This window comes from Entamoeba histolytica, genomic scaffold, assembly GCF_000208925.1.
Source record: "Entamoeba histolytica HM-1:IMSS scf_1104750518559 genomic scaffold, whole genome shotgun sequence".
NCBI classification, from domain to species: domain Eukaryota; phylum Evosea; order Mastigamoebida; family Endamoebidae; genus Entamoeba; species Entamoeba histolytica.
Window position 1 is genome coordinate 7,600 of NW_001915114.1, and position 14,668 is coordinate 22,267.

General features: G+C 24.4%; 7 protein-coding genes across 7 annotated transcripts, besides 2 other annotated features; 5 read left to right on the forward strand and 2 right to left on the reverse strand.

The window, feature by feature from the left end:
- Positions 1 to 202: 202 nt before the first annotated feature.
- EHI_149840 (uncharacterized protein) lies at positions 203 to 1,726 on the forward strand (the record flags this gene model as incomplete). Its single annotated transcript, XM_644705.2, has 1 exon — positions 203 to 1,726. The coding sequence occupies one exon, from the start codon at positions 203 to 205 to the stop codon at positions 1,724 to 1,726; it is 1,524 nt and encodes a 507-aa protein (XP_649797.2).
- A 159-nt stretch (positions 1,727 to 1,885) lies between these two features.
- On the forward strand, positions 1,886 to 2,203 carry EHI_149850 (thioredoxin, putative; the record flags this gene model as incomplete). The annotated part of the gene is made up of 1 exon (XM_644704.1): positions 1,886 to 2,203. The coding sequence occupies one exon, from the start codon at positions 1,886 to 1,888 to the stop codon at positions 2,201 to 2,203; it is 318 nt and encodes a 105-aa protein (XP_649796.1).
- A 311-nt stretch (positions 2,204 to 2,514) lies between these two features.
- On the reverse strand, positions 2,515 to 4,590 carry EHI_149860 (Hypothetical protein T24C12.3, putative; the record flags this gene model as incomplete). The annotated part of the gene is made up of 1 exon (XM_644703.1): positions 2,515 to 4,590. The coding sequence occupies one exon, from the start codon at positions 4,588 to 4,590 to the stop codon at positions 2,515 to 2,517; it is 2,076 nt and encodes a 691-aa protein (XP_649795.1).
- An 894-nt stretch (positions 4,591 to 5,484) lies between these two features.
- Positions 5,485 to 6,270, forward strand: EHI_149870 (haloacid dehalogenase-like hydrolase, putative; the record flags this gene model as incomplete). The annotated part of the gene is made up of 1 exon (XM_644702.1): positions 5,485 to 6,270. One exon carries the CDS (start codon positions 5,485 to 5,487, stop codon positions 6,268 to 6,270), a length of 786 nt encoding a protein of 261 aa, XP_649794.1.
- Position 6,271: 1 nt separating this feature from the next.
- On the reverse strand, positions 6,272 to 6,919 carry EHI_149880 (uncharacterized protein; the record flags this gene model as incomplete). The annotated part of the gene is made up of 1 exon (XM_644701.2): positions 6,272 to 6,919. The coding sequence occupies one exon, from the start codon at positions 6,917 to 6,919 to the stop codon at positions 6,272 to 6,274; it is 648 nt and encodes a 215-aa protein (XP_649793.2).
- A 211-nt stretch (positions 6,920 to 7,130) lies between these two features.
- Positions 7,131 to 8,624, forward strand: EHI_149890 (uncharacterized protein; the record flags this gene model as incomplete). The annotated part of the gene is made up of 1 exon (XM_644700.1): positions 7,131 to 8,624. One exon carries the CDS (start codon positions 7,131 to 7,133, stop codon positions 8,622 to 8,624), a length of 1,494 nt encoding a protein of 497 aa, XP_649792.1.
- An 88-nt stretch (positions 8,625 to 8,712) lies between these two features.
- EHI_149900 (Rab GTPase activating protein, putative) lies at positions 8,713 to 10,620 on the forward strand (the record flags this gene model as incomplete). The annotated part of the gene is made up of 1 exon (XM_644699.1): positions 8,713 to 10,620. One exon carries the CDS (start codon positions 8,713 to 8,715, stop codon positions 10,618 to 10,620), a length of 1,908 nt encoding a protein of 635 aa, XP_649791.1.
- Positions 10,621 to 10,918: 298 nt separating this feature from the next.
- Positions 10,919 to 11,433: a repeat region.
- Positions 11,434 to 11,448: 15 nt separating this feature from the next.
- Positions 11,449 to 12,841: a repeat region.
- Positions 12,842 to 14,668: the final 1,827 nt, after the last annotated feature.

A 14,668-nucleotide genomic window follows, 5' to 3' on the forward strand; every position in this document is an offset into this window, starting at 1 on the left:
TGGTAAATTAAGTAATTTTGAATATTTACTTAAATTAAATCAATATGCAAGTAGGTCATATCATGATCTTAGTCATTATCCTATATTTCCATGGATTATACAAGATTATACAAGTATTTCTCTTGATTTATCTAATCCTACAATTTATAGACCATTAGAATTACCAATACCTTGTATTAATCCAAAAAGACATTCTGAAGAAATGAAAAGATTTGAAGAATTATTTGGAAAGAATGGTGTAATTAAGGATCAAGTTGCATATATTTATCCAACATTTTATTCAGCATGTGATTATGTATTTCATTTCTTAGTTAGAGTTGAACCTTTTACAACAATGTTTATTCGAATGAATGAAAATCATTATGATAGACCTGAAAGAATGTTTTATTCAATTGGACATACTTGGGATATTTGTATGAATTCAACACAATGTAATATTGAATTAATTCCTGAATTTTTCTATCTACCAGATTTCTTAATTAATGAAAATTCATTTGAATTTGGAATAAATCCAGTAACTCAAACTATGGTTGACAATGTTACATTACCTCCATGGGCAAAAAATGCATATGAATTTGTTAATATTAATAGAAGTGCATTAGAATCACCATATGTTAGTTTAAATATTAATAAATGGATAGACTTAATATTTGGATATAAAAGTTGTGGTGAAGAAGCAAGAAAAGCAGATAATTTATATCATCCATCATGTTATATTGAAAATTTTATTAAAGGTGGAGAAGATGAAGAATTATTAAAGAAACGTGCTATGTTTAGTGGACAATTACCAGTTCAATTATTTACAAAACCACATCCAACAAGAAAATTAGCAATACCATTAATGGTTGATTTATGTACAAAACGATGTTATTGTAAAAGTTTAATTATTCCAGAAAGTCCATGTATTAGTTCATGTTTAGATGATAAAGGAATAGTAATGATAACAAAAAATACAATTTATAGAACATTATATTCTATGGAATATTGTCATAAAAAAGGAACAATTAAAAACAGAATATTTGATCAAAAATTATTATCAAGAAATAAAAGATTTGCTATTTCAAAATGTTGTGGTGTTATTCAAATTAATAGTGAACTTAAACAATATACATTAAAATCAAATGAAGTTACTTCAATTCTTTTATTTGAATATTTAAATAATGATTATTTAGCTTTTGGATGTTCTGATTCATTAGTTGGAATTTGTTGTTTAAATCAACCACAAGAAGTTCCAATTTATTTAAATGTACATCTTAATAAAATTACTTCATTGTTCTTTGATAATAATTCTCATATGTTATTTATTGGTGATGATAGTGGATTAGTATCATGTTATTCAGCAAATAATTGGAAATATATTTGGCATATTAAATTATTAAACAACACTACTGTATTGTCTATTATTACTTATGAACAATATATTTATGTTTCAACACCTTCTATATTATATGCTATTTCTTTTAAAGGAAAAATTATTACAAAATTAGATTTTTATGCTCAAATACTTGTTAATTCATTTATTCCTGGTACTATCGCAGCATTAACTAACAACAATGTGCTTTGTTTTATTTCAACATCATTACTTAGTTGTTTACCAATTGATGTAAATATGCCTGATATTTCCAAAGAAGAAGTTATTTCATTACATTATCATCCTAATGCAATCTATATTGTATTAAAAAATGGAACTTTGTCACGTATTTCCATGTCGTTATTTGATAACTAGTTTTGTTTTTTTTTTCAATCATTTTTTATATCAATAAATGCAGAAATAGTTATGTTGTTTAAACAAAAGATCTTTTTGTAAGATCTTTGTTGTAAAGAGTGTATAAAACAATATTATCTAATTATTTAAAGATAATATCTTAAAATATCGAATAAAGTAATGAGTGTTATTATGGTTACAACACAAGAACATATCAATCAATTCTTATCAAAAAATGATAAAATTGTTCTTGATTTCTTTGTTTGGTGGAAATGTCCTATTCAAACAATAAATACAATTAAACAACTTGCTTCCTCCCATAAAGATGTAATTTTTCTATTAGTTAATTCTGAAGAATCTTTTGATTTATTACAAACATTCTCAATATGTTCATTACCAACAATTATTTTTATGCATCGAGGAGTTGAAGAAAAACGAATAAAAGGAGCATCAATTGATGATTTATCCAATTTATTATCAAATGAATATTTTTGTTAGTTTTTTTTGTTTGTAAAGAAGATGAAAATAAATCAAATAATACGAATTATAAACAAACACTATAAATAACAAATAATCATTAAAAAATATAATTCTCTGTAAGTAGTTTTACAAACAATTTATTATAATATAAAATGTAATTAAATTTAAAATGGAACAATAACCATTTATATATATTTAATACATTTAATATTCTATTTAATATTGATTTTTCTAATTGATTATTACAAATGTTATGAAACAATTTCTTATAAAAGTATTATTTATGATAAAATTTAAATAAAAACATTAAAAAAAAAGAAAATTCTAATTTAAAGTTCAATATGACTTTTTTCTTTAACAAGTTGAGTTAGTAACTCATAAGTAATTTTCTCATTTACTGTCTTTTCTGTTTGTAACGAAAAAGTGGCACCTGCAAGTCCATAATAAATTGCTCTGTCAATTGGTTCCCCTCTACTTAAAGCAGAAATTGTTGAAGCTGAAAATGCATCACCAGCACCATGAACGTCAACAATTAAATCTACTCCAAATGCTGGATATTCTTTAGAATATAATTGTCCATTCCTTTTTTCAACAAGTAAACATCCAGCAGCACTTAATTTAACAATTAATGTTTTAATACCTCGATTAATAAATAATTCTGCCATTTTAATACATTCATCAATATTATCTCCATCACACACACCTCCTTTGTAACCTAATTTCTTACTTAACCATCCTATCTCAAAGTTATTTGGAGAAAAATAGTCAATTCGAGACATCACTTCTTCATTTAAAATTTTTAATGAAGTTTCACCAGTTGGTTCAATCCAAATCTTTCCTTTAGCATATTTTAATGCTTCTTTAATAATATCTAAACCAAAGTTAGTATCCATAATAACATATTCAGCATTAGAAATTTCATTTTTAAATTGTTGAATGTTTTGAACTTTCATTCCTTTTAATGCTCTGCTATCAATGACACCAGCAGTTAATTGACCTGAAGTATTAATTACTCCACTATATACTGGTGTTGCAAATTCACTTTCAACTAATGCGTTTGTTTTCATTTTTATATCTTTGAAATATTGTTTTAACATCTTTCCAAGAAGATCATTACCAATTGTGCTAATAAATAAAATATCATTACCAATTCTATGAAGATTTTCTGCAATATTATGTCCTACTCCTCCTCTATTTTGATTGACAGTTCCTTCTACACTTACTTCTGGTAAAACTTCTGCTTTACTAATAAAATCTATAACACTAGCTCCAATAACTACAATCTTTGATGGAGTAACTTCTTCATTAAGAGTATCTTCATTAGGACTATTTGTTAACAAACTTAATTCATAAGCAATTGATGCTCCTACTTTTGCATTATTTTTAATTAATGCAACATTTGCACGAACTGTTTGAGAATTAGTGTGTGTGTTTAAATAATTTAATAAAAATGGAGTAGTAGCTTTCCCTTCAATGTGATGAATTTCTGCTTCTTTTAAGGCAGCATTAATCCATTTATTTACTTGATCTAATTCAAGAGCATCTTCTTTTGGAATAGGAACTGTGACAAGTATTCCCTTATTAATATGTAACTTTCTATTCCAATTAATAATTTCTGCAATAGTACTAGTTTCATTAATAGATGGAATATGAATATTAGAGTTTGGTACATAAAATTGTGGAAGAGTAGTTGTTCGATATCCATAAACAGAAACACTTTGTGTTTCTAAGTATTCAACTGTTTTATTAACATCTAATATAATTTTTGGACCAGCTGAAACAACACAAATTGGATTTGATCCAAGTTCTATAAGGTCAGCAGAAATATCCATTGTAACTTCAGCATTACGATGAACCCCTCCTAATCCACCAGTTACAAATACTTTAATACCTACCATTGATGCTATTCTTGATGTAGCAGCAACAGTTGTAGCACCCCATTGTTTTTTAGCAATTACTCCTGAAATATCACGAACACTAACTTTTTCAATTCCTTTTCTTTGAGAAAATTGTGAAATGAGATCTTTACTCATTCCAACATGGATTTTTCCTTCAACAATACCAATTGTTGCAGGTACTGCACCATTTTCTCTAATAATATTTTCTATTTCATTAGCAACATTTTCATTATCAGGATATGGTAAACCATGTGATATAATTGTTGACTCTAATGCAACAATTGGTAACTGTTGTTTCATTGCATTTTTTACTTCATCACTCATTTCAATCAATTCAATGAAATTATCTTTTTCTTTTTCATAATTCATTACTGAATTGGTTTTAAAGAATTTAATAATTTCATTTATTTCATTTTTAAATAAATATGATCCCCCTGATATAGAAATGAGAATTCCTCCACATATTATTATTGTAGCAAATAAAATATTTATGATGGTATTATTCATTAAGAGAATAATTTAAATTACATTTTTTTTAGTTCTTTCATATTCCATAGTTTTTATTTTATGTTTATTATTTTTTTTTTTTTAAGAATTTTTCTTTTAAATGGAAATTCAAATGGAAATTTTTATTTAAAATTAGTGTTTAACAGGTTTTGTTGATGACATGTTAGACACATCATATAAATATTAAAATAAATAAAATAATTGAACCACAAATTATTTTAGGATTATTGTATTGCCGTTTGGTTAGTAAATACCTTCTTCAATACTGAAAAAATAACAATGTTTATGTTGCAGTGTCATTTATTATAATAGAAGAATGAATAGTTGTAAAAAGTATATTTGGTAATATAAATGTATTATCAAAGAAAATGAATATGAATATTTTATAAATGAAATTATAGAATGCTATTGTAATGATAAGTTTATATTCATTATAAAATAAAAAAAAGTAAAGAATGAGGTGTTTTAATATCCATTAATTTTAAACAGAGAAGAGAAGGTTATTTAAATGAAGAATAAATACGTTGATGAAATAAGAAAAAACATTGATTCAATGAAAATAAAAAAAATGAAAAATAAAAAATAATTAATGAATAAATAAATAAATAATTTTAAAACATAAAAATAGGATTAATAATCTCTTGTGAACAAAGAAGCAAAGAAAATAAATCTTAAAGCACCTTTCTATTTAACTTCTTTTAAATTAAAAATTATTACATTTTTATTTAACAAACTTCTTAAAAATTTGAATAACAAATTTTATTTAAGTTAATGTTTTTAATAATTGTTATTTTCATTTGATATTAACCAATAAGTTTTTTAATATTTTCTTTTTTTTTTTTGTTATTTATCAAAAGTAAAAAGAAGATGAAAAATAATCTCACATTTTGTCTAATGTCATTTACTTTCATTTTAGACGTTGATGGAACATTGGCTTCTTCAAAGAGAAATGCTGTGAGTGAAATTGATAAAAAAGTTATTTTAGAAGAAAAAGAAAAAGGAAATAGAATTATTATTGCAACAGGAAGATCAATTCATGAAACAAAACATATTTTAGAAGCAATTCAATTTAATGATATTTTAATAAGCTCTAATGGAGCTCTTTCGCTTCAGGATAATAAGATATTAAATTATATGCCAATGAATGCATCACAAGCAAAAATAATTATTCAAATTTGTAAAGAACAAAACTTAAATGCATGTGTTGTTAGTTGTATAAAAACAAACGATATGTTTAAAGAATTATTTTCAGAAATTAAAGAGTATCAACCAACAGAAGGAGAAGAATTTTTAGATATTGTATTATATGCTAAAAATTCACAAGAAAAAGAACAATGGATAGAATTACTTCAAAAAAATGTTGGTAATGAATTAATTGTTAAAAATTCAGGAGATGTTATTATTGAAGTTTTTAATAAAGATTTAAATAAAGGAATGACATTACAAAGATTATATGAAATGAATTTGCTTGGAGAAGGTAAAAGAATTGTTTATGTAGGAGATTCAGATAATGACATTCAAGCACTCCAATTTGTTAGAAAGATTGGTGGAATTGCAGTTGCAATGGGTAATGCTTTTGAGAGAGTTAAAAAAGAAGCAACTTATGTTACTACAGATGTAGATAATAATGGAGTTGCAAATGCCATTCATTGGGTTTATTCTTCAAAAAAAATAAATTGAATTAATTTATTAATGATTTAACTTTTTTTGAATTTTTTTCCATTATTTCATTTTGATGTTCAATCATTTTAGAATGAACTTCTAGTTGTTGTGAACTTATTTTGATTTCTTCATTTAATTGATTTGACAATTCTTTCATTTCATTGACATGGTTCTCTAAAATATTCATTTTCTCATTTAATTCTTTATCTACTGTATTTTGGTGAATTTTTTGTTTTATACAAACTTCTTCTTGTTTTTCTTGTTTGTTCATCTTTGTTTTTCTTCTTCTTTCGTTTTTTTCTTTTTTTTGTTGTTGGTTTTGTTTTTGGGTTAACTTCTCTTCTTTTTTTTCTTGATTGTTATAATCTTTTTCAACTCTTTTTTGAATATCATTAAGTCTTTTTTTAGAATAACGTCGGTTATTTTTTCTAAATAACTCTCTAAGAGATGGTAAAAACCATTTGATTTTATAGAGATGTTTCTTTGTCTCTTGTTGTTCTGAATCGATTGTAATAAGGTCTTTATTGATTCTTTTTAAATGTTGATTTTGTTGCTTTAATTGACTAATCCCATTTTTTCCTATATCAATTGATTCATTAGTAAGAGCAATAGAGTTATTAATGAGATTAATATCAGATTGAATTATTTGATTAAATTTATTGTTCATAATCTTTTTCTTACTGAAACAAAAAGTGTTATTTAAATGACGTTTTGATAAGATTGTATCTTTAAGTTAGATGATAAATTCAAGAAAGAACGAAAGAATGAAATAACGAAAGAAAGAAAGAAAAATAAATGGAGATAAATAAATTCCAGAATTTGGTTTTGTTTTTATATTTTGAAAAAAGAGGAACTTTAAAATTTATATTTATTTAGTGATGGCAAAATGTCGTTTTTTTGCGTTAGAAATTAGAGAGTTTACAAGTTATTTAAATTATAGAACATTAGAAAGATTGAGAATTGTTAATAAACGATATTTTCAAATAACACAAAAATTATTACAAGTAAATGTATTTGATATTGATGGTAAACGATTTGTTAATTCTCTGATTGAATCAAACACAATTAATATTTTACCTACATATACACATCCTACAAGCAATCACCTCTTTAAGAATTTGAATTGGGTTGGTTCAATTTTTGGAAATCCAACAATAATTTTTGATTATAGTGCTGTTGTTTCTCCTAGTCAAATGGAAACAATAATGCAAATTAAAAGTGCTAAACAACTTGAGGTGGTTATGGATGTTGATTCTGTTTTAGGTCATAAAAGTAGAGTTGAAAAAATAGTTAATCAATTTCCTCAACTCAAACAACTTAAATTATCAATTGATCCTGGTGAAGGAAATGAAAATCAAAGAGATGCACTTCAACATTTAACTAAATTAGTTCATCTCACTTCTCTTCAAACATTTTCATATCATCATAATTTCATATACTTTAATAAACTTAATTATCTTAATATATTTATTAATGATAGTATTGAATTGGATTACTTTCTTAATGACATTCCTCAACTTATTACTGTCCAACGTCTTACTCTTAGAACAAATAATGAATTCCAATTACCTCATTCCTCTATACTTCAATTAACATCATTAAATTCACTTGAAATATTAAATTTGTCAAAGTGTAATTTCAATTTTAGTAGTGAATTGGTTTCATTACAATCAATTTATCGAATTAAAAAGATCTTTCTTTCATTTGACATACACATTACTAATGAAATTATTGACCAACTGTACTTATTTCCACCTATCTTTATTATCCAACTTAGTTTTACAATTGATGGTAATAATGAAATTCCAAATAGATTACTTCCTCCTAATGTTTGTATTTCTAATGCAACAATACAAGAAGTAGTTCAAGAAAATGATTTTATAACTTCAGTAATATCAAAAGTTGATGTATTAACAACAGATATACCTAATATTCCATTTAGTCCAAATGCATTAATTATTATTTTAAACCATATAACTGATTCAAGACTTCTTAGATTTAACAATACTAATTATTTAATTTCTGTATTACTTTGTGGTGATTTAGGTGATGATTCAATTCACTCACTTCTTACATTAAAATATCTTAAAAAATTTAAATTATTTGATGGAAAAATATCAACACTCTCTTTCCTTTCTCATTTTCATTTAGATACATTAGCAATTGTTGATTGCACTTATCCTATTAATGACTTTCATTATATTACTGAACATACTTCACTTTTAGTCATTACATTATTAGTTTCACATGAATATTTGACTCAAGAACAAAATTCTAAATTAATGCAAATGCCATTTCTTCAAATGCTACGAACTTATTATTGTTCAATGTCAATTGATAAAAAGTTCCATCCATTTAGAATTCAATACTAAAATTCTACCCTTTTTTTGTCATTGTAACCTCTATTTCATTCCTTTTTTACTAGTTTTAAAAAAGAACTTAAAATAAACAATATAGTTCATGTCTCAACAAAGTCCTGTTCATAACCAAACATTTGGTTTTGATCATTCTTCATCATCAAGTTCTTCTCTTGTTATTTTTAACCAAATTGAACGAAAAATTAATGGTAAATTAATAAACGAACGTGTTCCTGTAATATTTGCTTTTGCAATAAATGGTAAAAGAAAAGAAATTTTTGATAATGAATTATTACCACCTCATCTTAGCGAAAAAGACTCAAAAATTAATTGGAAATCCCCTTTAGATAAAAGTTCAGTTATTCATATGGCTGCAATTTATGGAAAAACAAATTTTGTTAAACAACTAATTTCAGTTGGAGTTGAAATTGCCGTACAAAATAATGATGGAAATACTCCACTAATTGCTGCAATTAAAGCTGGAAGAACTAAAATTGCAGTAGTTTTAGCTCGTAAAATGTCTAAAGACCAAATTAATCATCAAAACAAAAAAGGAGAAACTGCATTATATTGTTGTGTTATAAAAGAAAATACAGTTGTAATGGAATCACTTATTAAACATGGTGCAAATGTTAATATAGCAACACAAAATGGAACAACTCCATTAATGTTATCATTGTATAAAAACTTTCCTGACATAATTAAAATATTACTTAATGAAAATGCTGACACAACTTTAGTTGATTCAAATGGTCAAAATTGTCTTCACTACTATGCTAGAACAGAAAAGTATCAACCACAAACTATAAATTATATTCGAGCTATTTCAAAAAATAAAACACTCTTCAATTCTCTTGACAAAAGTGGTCATAAACCAATTCATTATGCCATTGAAGTTGGAATAGCTGATATTATTAACCACTTTCTTTCTATGTCTTCTTTAAAAGATGTTGGAATAGTATACACTGAAGTAGAAACAGTTTGTAAGTCAACTCAAAGAAAAAGGGCATTAACTGGAAGAGATAGAGTTAGTGTTCTCATTAAAACTGATTCTTTAGGTTATGAAATTAATGCTACTAATAAACCCAAAGAAATGGATGATTATATTAACAATGAAGAACGTCAACAAAAATGGGATGAAATGATCAAATTTTATCAAGACAAACATAAATTTCATCCAAAGCTAATTTTCAGATTATATAAAGGAGTTCCTTGTAATAAACGTAAAGACTTATGGAAGGTAATGCTTGGGATAGATGAAATAATAAAGGAAAATGAAGGTGAATTTTCTAAACTAGCTTTGTTGGAAAGGGGTATTGAAGAAGATGATCAGATTCATAAAGACGTAATTCGAGCTCATCAAAATAATGTTAAGTTTATGTGTAAATTCAGTGATGGACAGAAAAAATTGTTTTTAACATTAAGGGCATATGCCAATAAAGACACTGAAGTAGGATATGTTCAAGGACTTGCTGATTTATTTGGTTTTTATGTTTTAGTGTTTAGTACTGACGAAGAGGCATTTTGGAGTATGTACCAAACAATGAACTTACCAAAGTATCAACTAAGGTGTTGTTTCTTAAGAGGATTTCCTGGTGTTCAAAAGTTTAAAACACTAGAAACATTAATGCTCAAAAAATACCACCCAGAAATTTACACAAAAATTATGAAACTAGGAGGATATGATAGTCTTTATCCTCATTTATTAGAATATTATGCGTTATGGTTTTCAAGACTATTTACAGGAGACCTTGGTATTTGGATTTTAGATATTATCATTGTTGAAGGTTGGCAACTTACACTAAGTGTCGCTTCAACAATCTTCTTTTTATTAAAAGACAAAATTTTGGACGAAGAAGATGACTTAATGTCAATCGATATTTTATTAAAAAAACCTCAACAATTAGTATCTGGTTTCGACAAGTTTTTATTCATCAAATATGTTAAAAAGAATAGAATTCCTCCTTCACAAGTTGATAAATGGGCATCTCAATGTATAGAATCTAATTAACATTTTTTCACTTCTTTTGTGTTTTTCTTGAAACTAAAAAGGAACTTAGAAAAATATTATGACCGAACCTATGGATATCATCAAAAATATTGAAGAAGATGATACTTTTGAAGTCATCCAAGATAAAACAAAAATAACTGAAGCTGCTAAAAACCCAATCCAATGGTCAACTCACTGGGAAGATAATCAACGAGATGAATATGTGAAAAAAGTCCAAAACGCCTTAAACCAAAAGTGATTGTTTTTTTAAAATTTAATAACTTAATAATTTATAAAAAAAAAGAAGAAATAATAAGAAATATAAAGTAATTAATTAAGTATTAATAGATTTTTCATTTATTCTTCCTAGTTCAGGGGAGACTAATCCCTGAGCTGTTTAAAAAAAAGAGTAATCTCTTTGTTGAACATATTCTTTAGGTTTTTCTTAGAAAATGAGGAAAGCATTTCTTTGTTTTATTTCTCCTAATTAAGGGTTTTCAAACTTCTTCTGCTTATTCATTCTTTTTAAGCCTTTGTTTGTTTTCTATCTTAATTTTAAGGAATTTCATTTTTCTTATTTTATGAAAGAGAGAAGGAATCATTTCATTACTACTGTATTACTTTGACTAATCTTCTTTTAGTCTTACCCACACTTCAGTAGATTCTTATATTACATCCATGTAATATTCTACTATATTCTCTTGCTGCACCCTTTGCACCATTCCCTAATACATTTCTAATTCAAATACATCATCATAACCAAATAATAACTGTGAGATTCAAAGCTTGAATTTGTACTAATGTTTGTGTGTGTATTTCAGACATGCCATCTTTGATCTTATGAATAAGAAATAATAAAAAAGGTCAATTATTAGATATATCCATTATTGGATTTTCTTCATACTGAGAAGTGTTTATTTCAGTTTCTTCAATATGCTCTATTGGTGTAATAGAGTTCATTTCTAGTATGATTGCATTAGATTATTCTTCTTCTAATGTGCTGTCAGAATTGAATGTGTAAAACATTAAGTCTTTCATATTTTTTATTATTATTGTTCGTAGGATTTTGGAGAAGTCTAATTGTAATTTTAGTGATTTTACTCTTCTTACTGATTCTTTATGTATTAGTCCATTTATAGATAATATAACAGGTATTATTTCTACATATATTAATTCTTTATTATTTCTTATTTTCTCTTGTAAATCTTTGTATTTATTTATTTTGTGAATATAATTTAATTCTAAATTATTATCTTGACATATAACAACATCTATAATATATCATTTCTTTTCTGTAATATTTTGATAATATATATCTTATCTTCTAGCATGGAAAGAATGGTCACTAACCAATAAATCTTTATTGTAAGTTATTACCACTTCATCATTATTAATACATTTTGGATGATTATTAAAATCAATTGCATCAAATTCATTAAAATGTGTAATTAATATGTGTTTATATATTTGTTTACATACATAATCATGTTTTAATATTTGATTCTTTTTCATTACATCATAACAAGATATGAATAATAGATGCAATTGTGTTATGACAATGTTTACAATATTTTAAAGCATCATTTTTGGAGTATTTTTGATTTAATATTTCCTGTCATACTTACTCCTTCTTGCATTTTTACTATTTGGAGGAATGAATTTCTTTTTATATTTAATGACATCCATGTTGCTACTGTTAATTTCTTATCATTGAAAGTTCCATTTGCATTTCTTATATATTCACTACATTTCTTTTCTTTCCATTCATTTAAATATCTATCATTTAATTCATTATTTACCCATTCAAATACTTTCTTTACATCTTGTTTTCTTTCATTTATTTCTATTATATTCATTAATTCATTAAAATTAATATTCTTACCAAATGTTTTCTTCATTCTTTTAATTATTCCATTTGGATTTTCTTTTATTGCTTCTATCATTTCTCCTATTCCTGTGTTTGATTTCCACTTATATTTTAAATATATTCTTAATAATTCTTTACCACATTCATCTCTTGCTGACATTAATCCAATTCCCAATTCATTTATTTTAACATATAATCTACTTTTTGGGATATTTCTACTGTATAATTGGAGTTGTATCAATGAATTTTCTTATTTGTTTATCTATCTTCTCCAATTCTCCTAGTTTCCATGGGACAATACAAAATCCATATCTTAATTTTGAGATTATATCACTATTAATATTTCTTATTGTATTGAGAATGCTATATTTCATATCTAAATAATTTACAAAAATAAAAAAAGATGCAAAATATTTTGCATCATTAGAATATTCAACTTTGTTATATTTTACTCCTAAAATAAAAATAAAAAAATAAAAAAATATGATAAATACAGAATATATAAATATTTATGTTTATATTTTATAATCATTTCTATTCATTTTGTATGAAATATTAATGAAGTAGCTTATTTGATGAATTATAATTATTTTTATTCTTTTTATTCTTTTATTTATATGTTATTTATCTATCGTATTTTTATATATTTATTTTTATATTTATTTCTCTGTTTATATTATTTATATCATTGTGTTATTCTTATTATCTATATATTATTATATTATTCTTATTTTATTATTTTTATATTTATATTTTCTATACTTTCTTATTGTTATTCTTTTCTATTTAGTTGTATTTGTTTATTTGAATATTCATCTTTTCATCTTTTATATTATTATCATTTATATCTATTTTCATTTTATATTTATTCTCTTTTGTTTTATATTAATATTAATTTTATCTTTTATATTTTGATTTTATTATTATATCATTGATTATCATTTCTCATTTTATTTATCATTTATTCTTATTATTCTTTTGTTTTATATTCTATATCATATATTCATATCATTTTCATTTATATTTTATCACTTATTATATGTTATAATAACATAACACATATGATTAAATATATAATAAATATCATGATGAAGTTATACATATAAATAATAAACATAAAAAAGAATAAAATATTTTCAACAATAAAATAATATTAATTAATTTACATCATTAAATTAGACACTATTTATTGAATATTTCTAATTTTTACAATAAAAATACACATTTTATTTCATTCTTTTCTTCTTTTATCATCTCTTTGTTTTATTACTTTTATATTCTTTCTTTTTATATTCTTTTATATCTTGATATTTTTCTATTATTTTCATTTCTTCTATTATTGATTTTGTTCAATTTATGTTGATAAATGTATTTGTCAATGAATTGAAATATTTTTGATAAATTCATCTTGTACTTCAATGTGTGTTTTAAATAATTAACATTTTATCATCTGGTTTAACTGTACATTTGATTTGAACGAATGTTGCAAATGAATTTACACTACAAGTTTAAATGATGAAAAACAAGAAGATTTGATTACATTCAATGTTCATATTGTAAAGTCGAATAATAATAACATGATGAAACATAAAAGAAATGATGAGTAAAACAATGATATATGATATGAATGAAGAAAGACGACTCAAATGAAGTATAAAACAAGTAATGATAAATATACAAGATAAAAGAAGAAGAAACAATAAAACCTTAAAACAAAATAAAAGGGAGTGTGAAAATAAAATAGTGATGAATATGAAAAACACAAAAACAAACGAATGAAACAAACAAGGAAATAATTTAAAGAAAAAAGGAAGATGAAATAAATATAATTTGAATGATGTATAGTTTTATGAAGTTATTCAAACCAACAATATGAATAGAAACCGGAATAGAGTTAGAAGGAAAAGAATCGAAACTGAAAGAATGAAAGACAAATCAATAAAACTTGAAAATGTGTATTTGAGATAACCAATAACACCACAACAACAATGATGAATAAATCCAAGAAGAAAAAGAAAACACACATACAAAGATATTCAATCGAAAACAAGACAATAAAATTTAGAGAATAGATAAACATGATATGAAAATATAGAATGAATAAATGCAATGATGAGATGATATGAAAGAGATGAGATAAAGAAGAAATAATAAAAGTAAATAGATGACATGAATGAAGAACAAATGATAGGAAAAGAAGAA